This window comes from Bos taurus, chromosome 9 (genome assembly GCF_002263795.3).
Source record: "Bos taurus isolate L1 Dominette 01449 registration number 42190680 breed Hereford chromosome 9, ARS-UCD2.0, whole genome shotgun sequence".
Classification (NCBI taxonomy): domain Eukaryota; kingdom Metazoa; phylum Chordata; class Mammalia; order Artiodactyla; family Bovidae; genus Bos; species Bos taurus.
Genome location: NC_037336.1, coordinates 27778549 through 27795169, shown reverse-complemented (window position 1 = coordinate 27795169; position 16621 = coordinate 27778549). Strand labels below are relative to the sequence as shown.

The 16621-nt window shown below is 37.0% G+C and overlaps 1 protein-coding gene across 50 annotated transcripts in view; it reads right to left on the bottom strand.

Moving 5' to 3' along the window:
• The window catches only part of TRDN (triadin), a 415031-nt gene that overhangs the window by 321034 nt on the left and 77376 nt on the right, over window positions 1–16621 (bottom strand). For 49 of the 50 annotated variants that reach the window (XM_059890081.1, XM_059890082.1, XM_059890083.1 and 46 more), the window contains exons 3-4: window positions 10963–11127; window positions 9862–9894 (exon numbers count right to left, since the gene is read on the bottom strand). The exons of the other annotated variant lie outside the window; for it this stretch is intronic. In XM_059890081.1, the coding sequence (XP_059746064.1) occupies window positions 9862–9894; window positions 10963–11127 (198 nt within the window). The remainder of the gene's footprint in view (window positions 1–9861; window positions 9895–10962; window positions 11128–16621) is intronic. 50 annotated transcript variants of the gene reach the window in all.

Below are 16621 nucleotides of genomic sequence, written 5' to 3'. Positions count from 1 at the left end.
TTGACATTTATGGTAAACATTTTATAAAACTTAATTTTAAAATAATCCCACCAGGAAATTCAAATCAAAAGTAATGAACAGATTCTATATTAAATACTAGATATTGATTTATGAAGAATGTGATCTTATATTATATTCTCATAGAATTTATTATTTATTTTATTTTTTATTTTTATTTATTTATTTATTTTTAATATAACTGATTTCCTTTATTAACACTGAAACAAATACTCTCAAACATTCCACTTAAGTCATCATGGAAACATGATTTTTGTCACAAAGAGAGAGTCTTGCATTGTCTGTTTTTGTTTTGTTTTTTAATTTAATTTTATTTAAATTTACAATATTGTATTGGTTTTGCCATATATCAAAATGAATCTGCCACAGGTATACATGTGTTCCCCATCCTGAACCCTCCCCCCTCCTCCCTCCCCATACCATCCCTCTGGGTCATCCCAGTGCACCAGCCCCAAGCATCCAGTATCGCGCATCGAACCTGGACTGGCGACTCGTTTCATATATGATATTATACATATTTCAATGCCATTCTCCCAAATCATCCCACCCTCTCCCTCTCCCACAGAGTCCAAAAGACTGTTCTATACATCAGCGTCTCTTTTGCTGTCTCGTATACAGGGTTATTGTTAGCATCTTTCTAAATTCCATATATATGCATTAGTATACTGTATTGGTGTTTTCCTTTCTGGCTTACTTCACTCTGTATAATAGGCTCCAGTTTCATTCACCTCATTAGAACTGATTCAAATGTATTCTTTGTAATGGCTGAGTAATACTCCATTGTGTATATGTACCTCAGCTTTCTTATCCATTCATCTGCTGATGGACATCTAGGTTGCTTCCATGTCCTGGCTATTATAAATAGTGCTGTGATGAACACTGGGGTACACGTGTCTCTTTCAATTCTGGTTTCCTCAGTGTGTATGCCCAGCAGTGGGATTGCTGGGTCATAAGGCAGTTCTATTTCCAGTTTTTTAAGGAATCTCCACACTGTTCTCCATAGTGGCTGTACTAGTTTGCATTCCCACCAACAGTGTAAGAGGGTTCCCTTTTCTCCACACCCTCTCCAGCATTTATTGCTTGTAGACTTTTGGATCGCAGCCATTCTGACTGGTGTGAAATGGTACCTCATAGTGGTTCTGATTTGCATTTCTCTGACAATGAGTGATGTTGAGCATCTTTTCATGTGTTTGTTAGCCATCTGTATGTCTTCTTTGGAGAAATGTCTATTTAGTTCTTTGGCCCATTTTTGGATTGGGTCATTTATTTTTCTGGAATTGAGCTGTAGGAGTTGCTTGTATATTTTTGAGATTAGTTGTTTGTTGCTTCATTTGCTATTATTTTCTCCCATTCTGAAGGCTGTCTTTTCACCTTGCTTATAGTTTCCTTTGATGTGTAGAAGCGTTTAAGTTTAATTAGGTTCCATTTGTTTATTTTTGCTTTTATTTCCAATATTCTGGGAGGTGGGTCATAGAGGATCCTGCTGTGATGTACGTCAGAGAGTGTTTTGCCTATGTTCTCCTCTAGGAGTTTTATAGTTTCTGGTCTTAAGTTTAGATCTTTAATCCATTTTGAGTTTATTTTTGTGTATGGTGTTAGAAAGTGCTCTAGTTTCATTCTTTTACAAGTAGTTGACCAGTTTTCCCAGCACCACTTGTTAAAGAAATTGTCTTTAATCCATTGTATATTCTTGCCTCCTTTGTCAGAGATAAGGTGTCCATATGTGCATGGATTTATCTCTGGGCTTTCTATTTTGTTCCATTGATCTATATTTCTGTCTTTGTGCCAGTACCATACTGTCTTGATGACTGTGGCTTTGTAGTAGAGCCTGAAGTCAGGCAGATTGATTCCTCCAGTTCCATTCTTCTTTCTCAAGATAGCTTTGGCTATTCGAGGTTTTTTGTATTTCCATACAAATTGTGAAATTATTTGTTCTAGCTCTGTGAAGAACACCGTTGGTATCTTGATAGGGATTGCATTGAATCTATAAATTGCTTTGGGTAGTATACTCATTTTCACTATATTGATTCTTCCAATCCATGAACATGGTATATTTCTCCATCTATTAGTGTCCTCTTTGATTTCTTTCACCAGTGTTTTAAGGTTTCTATATATAGGTCTTTTGTTTCTTTAGGTAGATATATTCCTAAGTATTTTATTCTTTTCGTTGCAATGGTGAATGGGATTGTTTCCTTAATTTCTCTATTTTCTCATTATTAGTATATAGGAATGCAAGGGATTTCTGTGTGTTGATTTTATATCCTGCAACTTTACTATATTCATTAACTAGTTCTAGTAATTTTCTGGTGGAGTCTTTAGGGTTTTCTATGTAGAGGATCATGTCATCTGCAAATAGTGAGAGTTTTACTTCTTCTTTTCCAATTTGGATTCCTTTTATTTCTTTTTCTGCTCTGATTGCTGTGGCCAAAACTTCCAAAACTATGTTGAATAGTAATGGTGAAAGTGGGCACCCTTGTCTTGTTCCTGACTTTAGAGGAAATGCTTTCAATTTTTCACCCTTGGGGATAATGTTTGCTGTGGGTTTGTCATATATAGCTTTTATTATGTTGAGGTATGTTCCTTCTATTCCTGCTTTCTGGAGAGTTTTTATCATAAATGGATGTTGAATTTTGTCAAAGGCTTTCTCTGCATCTATTGAGGTAATCATATGGTTTTCATTTTTCAATTTGTTAATGTGGTGTATTACATTGATTGATTTGCGGATATTGAAGAATCCTTGCATCCCTGGGATAAAGCCCACTTGGTCATAGTGTATGATCTTTTTAATGTGTTGTTGGATTCTGATTGCTAGATTTTGTTAAGGATTTTTGCATCTATGTTCATCAGTGATATTGGCCTGTAGTTTTCTTTTTCTGTGGCATCTTTGTCAGGTTTTGGTATTAGGGTGATGGTGGCCTCATAGAATGAGTTTGGAAGTTTACCTTCCTCTGCAATTTTCTGGAAGAGTTTGAGTAGGATAGGTGTTAGCTCTTCTCTAAATTTTTGGTAGAATTCAGCTGTGAAGCCGTCTGGACCTGGGCTTTTGTTTGCTGGAAGATTTCTGATTACAGTTTCAATTTCTGTGCTTGTGATGGGTCTGTTAAGATTTTCTATTTCTTCCTGGTCCAGTTTTGGAAAGTTGTACTTTTCTAAGAATTTGTCCATTTCTTCCACGTTGTCCATTTTATTGGCATATAATTGTTGATAGTAGTCTCTTATGATCCTTTGTATTTCTGTGTTGTCTGTTGTGATCTCTCCATTTTCATTTCTAATTTTATTGAATTGATTTTTCTCCCTTTGTTTCTTGATGAGTCTGGCTAATGGTTTGTCAATTTTATTTATTCTTTCAAAGAACCAGCTTTTGGCTTTGTTGAGTTTTGCTATGGTCTCTTTTGTTTCTTTTGCATTTATTTCTGCCCTAATTTTTATGATTTCTTTTCTTCTACTAACCCTGGGGTTCTTCATTTCTTCCTTTTCTAGTTGCTTCAGGTGTAGAGTTAGATTATTTATTTGACTTTTTTCTTGTTTCTTGAGGTATGCCTGTAGTGCTATGAACTTTCCCCTTAGGATTGCTTTTACAGTGTCCCACAGGTTTTGAGTTGTTGTGTTTTCATTTTCATTCATTTCTATGCAAATTTTGATTTCTTTTTTGATTTCTTCTGTGATTTGATGGTTATTCAGCAGCGTGTTGTTCAGCCTCCATATGTTGGAATTTTTAATATTTTTACTCCTGTAATTGAGATCTAATCTTACTGCATTGTGGTCAGAAAAGATGCTTGGAATGATTTCAATTTTTCTGAATTTACCAAGGCTAGATTTATTGCCCAGGATGTGATCTATCCTGGAAATGTTTCCGTGTACACTTGAGAAAAAGGTGAAATTCATTGTTTTGGGATGAAATGTCCTATAGATATCAATTAGGTCTAACTGGTCTATTGTATTGTTTAAAGTTTGTGTTTCCTTGTTACTTTTCTGTTTAGTTGATCTATCCATAGGTGTGAGTGGGGTATTAAAGTCTCCCACTATTATTGTGTTATTGTTAATTTCTCCTTTCATACTTGTTAGTATTTGTCTTACATATTGCAGTGCTCCTATGTTGGGTGCATATATATTTATAATTGTTATATCTTCTTCTTGGATTGATGCTTTGATCATTATGTAGTGACCTTCTTTGTCTCTTTTCACAGCCTTTGTTTTAAAGTCTATTTTATCTGATATGAGTATTGCTACTCCTGCTTTCTTTTGGTCCCTATTAGCATGGAAAATCTTTTTCCAGCCCTTCACTTTCAGTCTGTATGTGTCCCCTGTTTTGAGGTGCGTCTCTTGTAGACAACATATATAGGGGTCTTGTTTTTGTATCTATTCAGCCAGTCTTTGTCTTTTGGTTGGGGCATTCAACCCACTTACGTTTAAGGTAATTATTGGTAAGTATGATCCCGTTGCCATTTACTTTATTGTTTTGGGTTTGAATTTATACACCCTTTTTGTGTTTCCTGTCTAGAGAATATCCTTTAGTATTTGTTGGAGAGCTGGTTTGGTGGTGCAGAATTCTCTCAGCTTTTGCTTGTCTGTAAAGCTTTTGATTTCTCCTTCATATTTGAATGAGGTCCTTGCTGGGTACAATAATCTGGGCTGTAGGTTATTTTCTTTCATCACTTTAAGTATGTCTTGCCATTCCTTCCTGGCTTGGAGAGTTTCTATTGAAAGATCAGCTGTTATCCTTATGGGAATTCCCTTGTGTGTTATTTGTTGTTTTTCCCTTGCTGCTTTTAATATTTGTTCTTTGTGTTTGATCTTTGTTAATTTGATTAATACGTATCTTGGGGTGTTTCACCTTGGGTTTATCCTGTTTGGGACTCTCTGGGTTTCTTGGACTTGAGTGATTATTTCCTTCCCCATTTTAGGGAAGTTTTCAACTATTATCTCCTCAAGTATTTTCTCATGGTCTTTCTTTTTGTCTTCTTCTTCTGGGACCCCTATGATTCAAATGTTGTAGCGTTTAATATTGTCCTGGAGGTCTCCGAGATTGTCCTCATTTCTTTTAATTCGTTTTTCTTTTTTCCTCTCTGATTCATTTATTTTTACCATTCTATCTTCTAATTCACTAATCTTATCTTCTGCCTCTGTTATTCTACTATTTGTTGCCTCCAGAGTGTTTTTGATCTCATTTATTGCATTATTCATTATATATTGACTCTTTTTTATTTCTTCTAGGTCCTTGTTAAACCTTTCTTGCATCTTCTCAATCCTTGTCTCCAGGCTATTTATCTGTGATTCCATTTTGATTTCAAGATTTTGGATCAATTTCACTATCATTATTTGGAATTCTTTATCAGATAGATTCCCTATCTCTTCCTCTTTCGTTTGGTTTGGTGGGCATTTATCCTGTTCCTTTATCTGCTGGGTATTCCTCTGTTTCGTCATCTTGTTTAAATTGCTGAGTTTGGGGTGTCCTTTCTATATTCTGGCAGTTTGTGGAATTCTCTTTATTGTGGCGTTTCCTCACTGTGTGTGGGTTTGTACAGGTGGCTTGTCAAGGTTTCTTAGGGAAGCTTGTGTCAGTGTTCTGGTGGGTAGAGCTGGATTACTTCTCTCTGGAGTGCAATGAAGTGTCCAGTAATGAGTTATGAGATGTCTATGGTTTTGGGGTGACTTTGGGCAGCCTGTATATTGGAGCTCAGGGCTGTGTTCCTGTGTTGCTGGAGAATTTGCTTGGTATGTCTTGCCCTGGAACTTGTTGGCCCTTGTGTGGTGTTTGGTTTCAGTGTAGGTATGGAGGCATTTGATGAGCTCCTGTCAATTAATGTTCCCTAGAGTCAGGGTTTGGACTTAGGCCTCCTGCTTCCAGTTATCAGTCTTTTTTTTACAGTAGTCTCAAAACTTCTTCTATACAGCACCATTGATAAAACATCTAGGTTAAAGATGAAAAGTTTCTCCACTGTGAGAGTCACCCAGAGAGGTTCACAGTGTTACATGGAGAAGAGAAGAGGGAGGAGGGAGTTAGAGGTGACCCGAATGAGATGAGGTAGAATCAATAGAGGAGAGAGCGGGCTAACCAGTAATCACTTCCTTATGTGCACTCCACAACTGGACCGCTCAGAGATTATACAGAGAAGAGAAGAGGGAGGAAGGAGACAGAGGTGGCCAGGAGGATAAAAGGAGGGAATGAAAAGGAGAGAGACAGATCCAGCCAGTATTCAGTTCTCTAAGTATTCTCCACCATCTGGAACACACAGAAATTCACAGAGTTGGGTAGAGTAGAGGAGGGTTAGGGAGGAGACACAGGCGACCTGGTGGAAAAAAAATGAGAGTCTGAAGGGGGAGAGAGCAGTCAAGCCAGTAATCTCACTCCCTAGTAAAAAATGGGTACTGAAGATTGGGTTCTTAAACGTACAAAATTGGTAACAAATATCTAAAAGCAAAAATTAAAAATCTAGAGTAGAGTTTGGAATTTCAAAAATACAGTGTTAAAGAAAAGACAAGGAAAAGAAACAGAGAAAAAGAAAAAGAAAAAAAAAGTCACAAAAATTATAAAGAAAATATAGGTACAAAATTGATAACAAATACCAAAAAGTAAAAGTTAAAAAATCTAGAGTAGAGTTTGGAATTTCAAAAATACAATGTTAAAGAAAAGAAGAAGAAAAAGAGAAAAAAATAAAAGCAAAAACAAACAAAGTCACAAAAATTATAAAGAAGATATAGGTACAAAATTGATAACAAATACCAAAAAGCATAAATTAAAAATCTAGAGTAGAGTTTGGAATTTCAGGAATACAATGTTAAAGAAAAGATGAAGAGAAAGAAAGAGAGAAAGAAAAGAAAGTCACAAAAGTTATAAAAAAAAATATAGATATAAAATTGATAACAAATACCAAAAAGCTAAAATTAAAAAACTAGAGCAGAGTTTGGAATTTCAAAAATACAATGTTAAAGAAAAGAAGAAAAAAAAAAAAAACAAGGTCACAAAAGTTATAAAAATATATATATATGAAGATTGGTTTTTTAAAATAAAAAGTGTCTTTTTTTTTTTTTTTTTTGCAAAGTAATAGCAGGTTATAAAAGTGAAAATTAAAGGAGTAATAGAGGACTTAAAATTTTTTTTAAAATTAAAAAAAAAGAAAGAAAGAATGATCGTAAAAATAGTAAAAATATATATAGGACTTTCTCTGATGTTGTTGTGGGTATTGTGGGTTCAGTTCATTTTCTGCTAGTTCCTTGTTCCGGCTTACATTTCTCAAGATCTACAGGCCCCTTCCTATGTAGTTGGTACTAACCATGGGGTTTTAATCTATTGCCCGTCGCTTCCAAGGAGGTTCCCTCTGTTATAGTGTCTTCTGTTTGCTGGTCTCTTCAGTATCTGATTTCCACCCTCATACAAAGGGGATGGTGGTGGACACCTTTTTTTTTTTTTTTTTAAGGCTCACTTGTTCAGTCGTGCTGTGGGGAGGGAGGGACACTGCAAATAAATAAGACTGGCGTGTGCTCGCAGTGCCTCAGCCACACTGGGCCTGCCCCGGCTCATGGCGCATGTAGCCTCCCCGCCCACGCTGCTCTGCCAGAAACCATCCGTGGCTGGCCCTGGGCTGCCTGCACCTCCCAGGTGTAAGCCGCTCAGGTTCAGGCACTCAGGTAGTCCTCAGACGTACAGACTCGGTTGGGCCTGCGTTTTGTGCCCTTCCCAGGTCCGAGCAGCTCAGACAAGAAAGACAAGACATATACTTGTCTTTCAATGATAAGGTGTTTGGTGAGCGCGATTGCTGCGACTTATCGCCTCCCCGCCACTCAGTTATCTGGGTGTACAACCGGCGCACCTTCTCAGGCAGATGTTGACTGTCTAGAACCCCAGGAAGTTTTAGTTAGCAAAGAATCCTGCTTACAGTTTTGTAGATAATGTCTCTCTGGGGCTGTGATTGCCCCCTTCCGGCTCTGGCTGCCTGTCACTGAAGGGGGATGGTCTGCAGCTGGCTATCTCTGTATAGTCCTTTGTTCCATGTGCGGGCCTGGCAGTGTCTTAGGTTAGGCCTGGCTTTTCGCGTGGTAGATATCCCACAGTCTGGTTTGCTAGCCCAAATTATTTCGCTCAGGTAGCACTCGGGGTATTCAGGCCAGATCCTTACTCTAAGTGATGCAGCCTGCGCCGAGCCTCCCTGCCAAGCCCCCACTTGCTAATGGAGGATGCAAGCGTCTGCGCTGCTTCTCCGCTGGGGGAGTTACCATAGGGCTCGTAATCTGTGGGTTTTAATTGTTTATTTATTTTTCCTCCCTGTTATGTTGCTCTCTGTGCTTTCAAGGCTCGGCACAGACTCGGCAGTGAGAATGTTTCCTGGTGTTTGGAAACTTCTCTCTTTTTAAGACTCCCTTCCTGGGACGGAGCTCCATCCCTCCCTCTTTTGTCTCTTTTTTGTCTTTTATATTTTTTCCTACCTCCTTTCGAAGACAATGGGTTGTTTTTCTGGGTGCCTGATGTCCTCTGCCGGCATTCAGAAGTTGTTTTATGGAATTTACTCGGCGTTTAAATGTTCTTTTGATGAATTTGTGGGGGAGAAAGTGTTCTCCCCGTCCTACTCCTCCGCCATCTTCTGCACTGCCTCTCATAGAATTTAATTTATAAGTAGGAAAATATTTATCCTCCTCTTTTCCACAACTAAATAGACTAAATATATACATAAACTGTAATTTCCATACTATGATTAGTAACTCATTATATTAAACTTTGACTATGTTCTGTGCACTATCCATTGGAGATCAGCTATAAAAAGACTTTACTTTTTATCCCAAGAAGTTTATAAACTAATCTAGAGTCTCTAAACCCAGATTTGATGACAAAGTCTGAGTTCTTGGGTTCTCATCATGGATTTGTGAGTAGGGAAACCCATCCTTTCTCCTCTCAATAGCTTCATAAACACTTTCATTTCTAGATGGCATTCCCACATTTGAGTTTCACTACTTAATTTATCATTTATTGGACAAGTTATAAATTCAAATTTTCCAAATTAACATACATACACTAAGCAGATTTTATTCCAAACAGTGAGGTGATCATGATCTGTTGCTGCTGCTGCTGCTGCTAAGTCGCTTCAGTCATGTTCGACTCTGTGCGATCCCAGAGATGGCAGCCCACCAGGCTCCCCCGTCCCTGGGATTCTCCAGGCAAGAACACTGGAGTGGGTTGCCATTTCCTTCTCCAATGCATGAAAGTGAAAAGTGAAAGTGAAGTCGCTCAGTCGTGTCCTACTCTTAGCGACCCGATGGACTACAGCCTACCAGGCTCCTCTGTCCATGGGATTTACCAGGCAAGAGTACTGGAGTGGGGTGCCATTGCCTTCTCCAATTAGTTATGTGGACCAATAACTAGTTGCATTAAGAGTGATTTCTATGCTTCTCTCTCATACAAAATAAATCTCAGGATAATATACTTTGCCTTCTAGACATAATTCCTACCCCTTCCTGTAAAATCTCTGAGTCTTTTTCTTCATGGTTCTAACTCCCTTTCCCAGTCATATTGCTCCCATCTTTTGGATTTGTGACCATTCCATTCAGTGACTGAAGACCTTGATTATTCCTTAAAGGGATCCCTGTGAACCACATCAAACCACACTCAGATGACTCAATTGCTTTGTGAGGACACATGATATATACTGCCTCCAAGATATTCTCCTCCACATTATATCAGCCACATTGTCCAACAGTCATCCTCTAAAATTGAATAAAATACTGATAATAACTGAAGAAAAAGAAAAAAAAAACAAATTAAGTCCACAACAAAGTAAAATCTATTTGAGTCATGGTAAAAATCAACATTACCATAAAAAATACTTTTTTTGCAGAGGTGAAACAACTAACCTTTTTTTTTCAAGGGAGGCTCCTCTATTTCTCCTAAATGAAGACAAAAACAGTAAATTAGAAAAACTTTCAGCAGAGCATAAAATTGCCTCTCAATTTTCCCATTTTCTTTTGTTCATTCTTTTATAAAACATTTATTAATTTTGATAATAGTAATCTATATATTACTTTGCCTTCCAAATTCCAAGCTTTAATATAAACTTTGCCTATGTACATTTATTTAAGATAGTTTCACTTTTATGAGTTCAATAAAATTGTGGCAGTTATCCAAATTATACATTATGGTTTGTATATCATGTTCATTTCAGTTCTCTGCTGTTCATCTCAACCTCTGACAGAGGCCAAACAAATACAAATTTAGACAAAGTCATAGAAAGGGCTAAAATAATAAGAGCTTTCCTGGTAGTCAAGGCTGAATACGTAAGTTCTGATGAGCAAAGCTGATCTTAAAAATGTCATCTAAAAGGCAGAATCACAATGCTTGTTCTTTTCACATCCACTCAACAGAAGTTTACATGTGGTTTAAGTTTGTTATTTCCTTTTGTTCATTCATATATAACAGAGAGTAAATAGGTTAGTTGCATAATTGCTGTGACATTTACCTCCATTTGTTTCAATCAATTTACTTTCATCGTGATTTTAGTAGGATTGCTTTCTGCTATTTATGAATACAAATTATATGTATAACATATATATATATATATATATATATATATATATATATGTATGTATATTTAGTCTTACTTTTGTTATTTCAAACTTGGGAAATAGTAACTATTTCTTTCCTGAAAAAGCATATAAATGTGAGTTTCTATTGTGGTTTTCTATTGTGGTTTGCTTAATAAATCTCTCTGTACTACTCTAATATAGCATTTAATTTTGACATCTTTGCCATAATGGCAGATAATCTATAAGTTGAAAGCCATATAAAGACCAATTTACTGAGTTTGGCAGCCTGTTGATAGGCTGTTTGCACTCATAAATGTGTTCATTTTGGTTTAGCTTGACCTAAGTGCACATTTGTGCAGAAACTTAAGCTAACTATTATTATACATATCAAATAGCAGTCCCAGCAGTTGGATGTCTCTGTGCTCTTTGTACCTTTATCAGTGTCCTCCTCTCCATCATCATCATCTTCTTCATCACCCTCGGATGAGATGATGTCAGACAGCAAAGAAAAGAAGCCATAGACCCAGTCCGTGGTTTCCTCCACAGCATCATGTACAAGTTTTAGAGGATCTGAGCCAATCTTGGAAATAGAGCTTGCTAAAAGTAATTAAAAACAAAGAAAAGCTTTGCAAATATTCCCAAAGAAACCAAGAAAAGCTGCTTTTCCTGATTTATTCTTTTAACACAATAAATATGTCAATTTCATTAATTTAAATATTGCTTGGCAATAGTTCTTTTGCTCATAAAGAGAAATTAATTTTTGTGGTAGTATACATGTGTGTTCAATTAAAAAGAGAAGTTATTGGGTACATCTGGTACCAAACACTGTAGGGTTACCCTTGAGAAGTTTACAATCCAAGTAAGCATTCAGCACAGGGAAAAATTAAGAATAAATTAAAGTAATGTGTATTATGTTATCCAAATTGTAGCAATCCTGAGTTACAGATGTTCTGGAACAGAAGAAATCATTGTTGGTCTATATTGTACTGGAAAGCATCAGGGAAAAATGCCTCTGTAAATTTTTAGACAAACAGTAAGTTCTGAGTTGACTAAGATAGCTGTGACTAAAGTAAAACTGAGAGGTCCATTTATTATGATTTGTGATACATCAGGAAATATCTAGAATCGTCAAGGTGGTAATCATATCAAATTCCAGCTAGATTCAATTGTTTTATCTTTGTTAGATATCCCAGTACCTAAAAATAAAAAAAAAGCATTTGAACTTCTAGTAACTTCAGTGGATAGTATTAGGAAAAAACTGAAGTCTGTAAATCTTCCCTTTCTTATATCCTAAGGGGGTATAAACTGTTTGTAAAATGAAAGATTAAATAATAAAAATGCAAGCAAGTAAATAGACGTATTACAGGTTTCCAACATGTTGTTATTCTCATTCTAGCTACATGAAAATTGCTCGGAAGGAGTAAGGGTAGCCTTTAAGATCTGATTGAAAATGTGATCTAGCCAGAAATATGGTCTGAGTTGCATCTGATTTTTCAACAATCTGTAATTAACTTTTAGATTTATGTTTTTTCTTAATTTAAAAAACTACTTAAGTTTTCAGGGATTCTCTTCCTTTGATATCTTAAGAGACTAGAATTATATCAACATTTTATACTATCTAAAGGTTAAGTATGCCAAAATGAAGCTTTTACTCTGATTAAGATAGGAAATCATTGGAAGGTTTGAGCAGAGGAAAAAGTGATTTGATTTATATAACTTCATTTGCCACATTGAGGATTGAAAGAATGCCAGGTTGGAAACAGGAAGATAAGTAAGGAGCCAAGTGAAACGATCTATAATCCAAGAGGAAGAAGATGGTGATCTCTATATCACCCATACAGAAGGTGATAACTGTGTGTGATGAGGTGTGATTGGATTCTGAATGTACTTAAAAGACAGAATTGATGGCACAGACTGACAGTATGGGCTGCTGGATGTGAGAGAAAGAGAGAGGTATGGAATAACTTCAAGGCTTTTGGATTGAGAAACTGGAAAAATGGAACTACTATTTACCGAAATGGGGAGAACTGGAGAATCCCAGGGACAGAGGAGCCTAGTGGGCTGCTGTCCATAGGGTCGCACAGAGTCGGACACGACTGAAGCAACTTAGCAGAGAGAAACAGGGTTTGTTGGGCAGAGTATTTAAGTAGCTAATTTTTAAACTTGTTAAATTTGAGTTGTCGACTGGTCTTTAGGTAGAGATGTAGACATTTGTGTAGTTTAATATGATCTACAAAAATGAAGTTCTAGTTGAAGATGGAAACTTGGAAGTTCAACAGAGACTAGAAAGAACTCAAAGCTATGTGATCACTAAGGAAGTGGAACTAGGAACAGTCCAACATTTAGAAGATAGGCAAATCAGAGAGATGAGGAAAAATCATCAATGAATTATGAGAAGGAGAGATGAGAGACAGACAGAGACAAAGAGACACACAGAGACAGATTAATTGAGAGGAAAGAAAAACAGAAAGTATAATGTACTAGAGATCAAGTCAAGAAATTGTTTCAGTGAGGATAAAGTGAGCAGTTGGCAAATGTTGCTGATAAGTCAAGAAAGACAAAGACTTAGAATAGAACTTTAGACTTAATGATGAGGATGTCACTGGCAACCTTCAAAGGGCAATTTCAGTGAAATACATTCAAGACCAAATGGGAAGAACTTACAGATAATAAATATATTTTACTGTAAAGTAAATGACAGAGATTGGGCAATAGTTGAAGGACTGGAACCATAGTGGGGTTTCCATTGTTTGTATTGTTCAAGAGGGAAGAATATTCTATTTTTATGCTGATGGGTAAGATCCCATAGAGAGGGGAAATAATATGAGAGAGGAGATTTCTGAGCAAAATTTTAATTTTATGTTCTGTTTCAGAGGATTCACAGCCCATCACAGGGATGCCAAGTTACAATTGGTCCCAAGGAAATGTACCTCCATGAATCAGTGACAGTATAACTTTACTCTTCGGACCTTATTTCACTGCATTCTGGAGAGTTTCATGTGAATAAGATATGGTAGTCTGAAAGGTGAGACTAAACCTTAGAGAAAGGAAATGGAATTTTATAATTGCAATTGAGAATTTTAAAAGAACTATATGTAAGAAACTGGATTGTCCTGGCACCATTAAAGGCATTTTTAGCAGCAGTATATTTTATATCTAATGGAAGAATATTGCAAATGGGATTTTTATGATTTGAATAGATTGAGACCATTTCCCCATTCCTCTTCTTTCTAAGTGTTCACTGAGGAACTTAACAATAAAATCCAACAAAATAGATAGTTTAATTATCCTTATGCTTAAATGCACTGTATCTCTCTCTCTCTATATATATATATGTATACTTTGCAGACATGCATATTGTATGGTTCTAAAATCATCAAACTGCGTTATTTTTATTAAAAAAAATGCTGGCTTGAGACCAGCTTCTGATTTTCAGTCAAATGAACAACAACTTTAAAAACATATAGGGATAGATATATCTCAAAAAAGATAGCAGTCCTCATGTTAATTCTGATTTCCTCTCTCAGACATCACATCCAAATTACATCAGTGGGAATAATATTATACAATGCAACTAAACCTTTTATAGATGCCTTCCTTTTTAATCATACTTTCCTACCTCTCATGTTTCCATGAGTTAAATTACATACACTATAAAAAATATCATCATAAAAATGGTAGTAGCCAACACTTTTAGGGTGTATATTACCTGTCAGTAAGAACTTAAATGTATATTAACTCACTTTTTCCTTTCAAAAACTCAGTGAGGTAGGCATCTCTATTTTAAAGACAAAATTGAGACAGAGGAAATGTAAATAAGATGCCTAAGGCTACATAGCTAGTCAGTAATGGAACCAGATTTTGCTCTCTCCAGATCATGACTCAACTACTACACAATACTGCTACCAAAAAAACAAACAAAGATGTGAATTCAAAACTGGTTCCAGAGTATGATGTATTTCATCCAACATCTCAGCAAGACATTGCTGAGGCACTGAGACCCTGGAATACTTCCTGAGCTTCTGTTATATGAGATAAGAAATGTTTCTCAATATTCAACTCACTCTTAATTGTCTCTTATGTTTCTTACAGAAAAACATACCACTGAATGCAAGGCTCCTTATAATCAGTAATTGGATTCTTGGCACTGATAAAAGAGTGCCAAGAGATGCAAGAGAGTCAAGGAAAGGTTTTAAGTTAAATAAGATTTTTATTCATCCAGTGTCTTTGAAGCCAAACTATATTGATACTTCATTTCTAAATGAGAACATACACAGGAAATTAAATTAGTCATCTTCTCTGCCTTACTCCTAAAGAACAAAGTTTGTGGTTTCATCATTATCTTTGACCATCAGTCTTACATATAATTGGCTCTTCTCTATCTTTCAAATCTTGAGAAGCATCAGCAAATGACAACATTTACAAGCATGGGCTCTGAGTTCAGAATGATAGTGTTCAAGTTCAGCTCTCCTATCTAGTGCTAAACTGTGCAATAATGAAGACAGAGACAAAAGGAAAAATCAGTAATAATGCTTCTGTCTTTATTTACAATTTTGTTCATCCCAAATTTTTGCATTAGTTTTTAAATATTAGAGATGTATTAAAATACTGGCATCTTAACTACTGAGTTGTTTGGAGCCTCTTAAATTTGGCAACCAGAGTGAGTGCTTTATTCATCTGACTTAGTCCTAGTGTTTACGCCACCTGCATGCTGTGTGGTGTTGAGAAAATTAACTTCTACCATATCTATAAAATTCATTGATATGTCTCCTTTTCTGAAGTCACTGGTCTAAACTAAGACCTCAAACCCTATGCCTGTTGTCTTTATATTCAGCCTTCTCATACCTCAATTTATAATATGTCCAGTTCTGGCAAACAGTATTATACAGTATAATACAAAACCAAAGTACTCTGTGCTTCAGTTGGCTAGAATGAAAAATGACAATAAGAGTACCAATACTTCACAAGGCTGACATCAGTATTACATGAGATAATATATTCAGAGCACATCGGAAAGTGCCTGGTAATTAATCAATGTCACTGTGGGAGAAGCAAGATTGCCTTTGAATTCTGAATGACCCAAGGGCTCTTCCCAGTTTGCTATCTGGGCCTAGTGGCTTCTCCTCCCCTCAGCAGCAGGCACTGTGTATGATCTCATCTTTCTCAAGGTGTCCAAATGTTGCACAACTGTCATTTCCAGTAGCCCCTGGGGTGTTTGGGACCTTAGTTCTGACTGCATGGTATCCATTCCCAAAGGAGTGACCCCTCCAACTATAAGGCCGACCTTTTGCATTCCTTAAAGAAGGAAAGAGCAATAGTGTCTCTCTGAGCCACTCCACAGGATGGCCAGAGAACCAGGCTTGTAGGCATCTTCTGACTCTCTGCCCCTAAGTCTCTGCCAGATGCTATTTATTGAACTTCATTCAACCTTACTATGCATAAACTCTTCAGGTGTAAAGCACCTACAATAAAGTAAAAGATGTAGCAAGTGTTAGATAATTATTAATTCAATTTCAAGGAGATCCAACCAGTCCATCCTAAAGGAGATCAGTTCTGGGTGTTCATTGGAAGGACTGATGCTGAAGCTGAAACTCCAATACTTTGGCCACCTGATGAGAAGAGCTGACTCGTTGGAAAAGACCCTGATGCTGGGAGGGATTGAGGGCAAGAGGAGAAGGGGATGACAGAGGATGAGACGGCTGGATGGCATCATCGACTCGATGGACATGGGTTTGGGTGGACTCCGGGAGCTGGTGATGGACAGGGAGGCCTGGCATGCTGCGGTTCATGGGGTTGTGTCTCTTTGCGACATGACTGAGCGACTGAACTGAACTGAACTGACTGAATTTTCAGAATCATCTAACTCACACATATGGTAGTCTGGGCTTCCCAGGTGGCTCAGTGGTTAAGAATCTGCCTGCCAATGCAGGAAATGCAGGAGACACAGGTTCACGTCCTGGCTTGCGAAGATCCTCTGGAGTAGGAGATGGCAATGCACTCCACTGGTCTTGACTGGAAAATCCCATGGACAGAGGAGCCTGGCGGGCTATAGTCCCTGGGGCCACAGAGAGTGGACAATGACTGACACCCA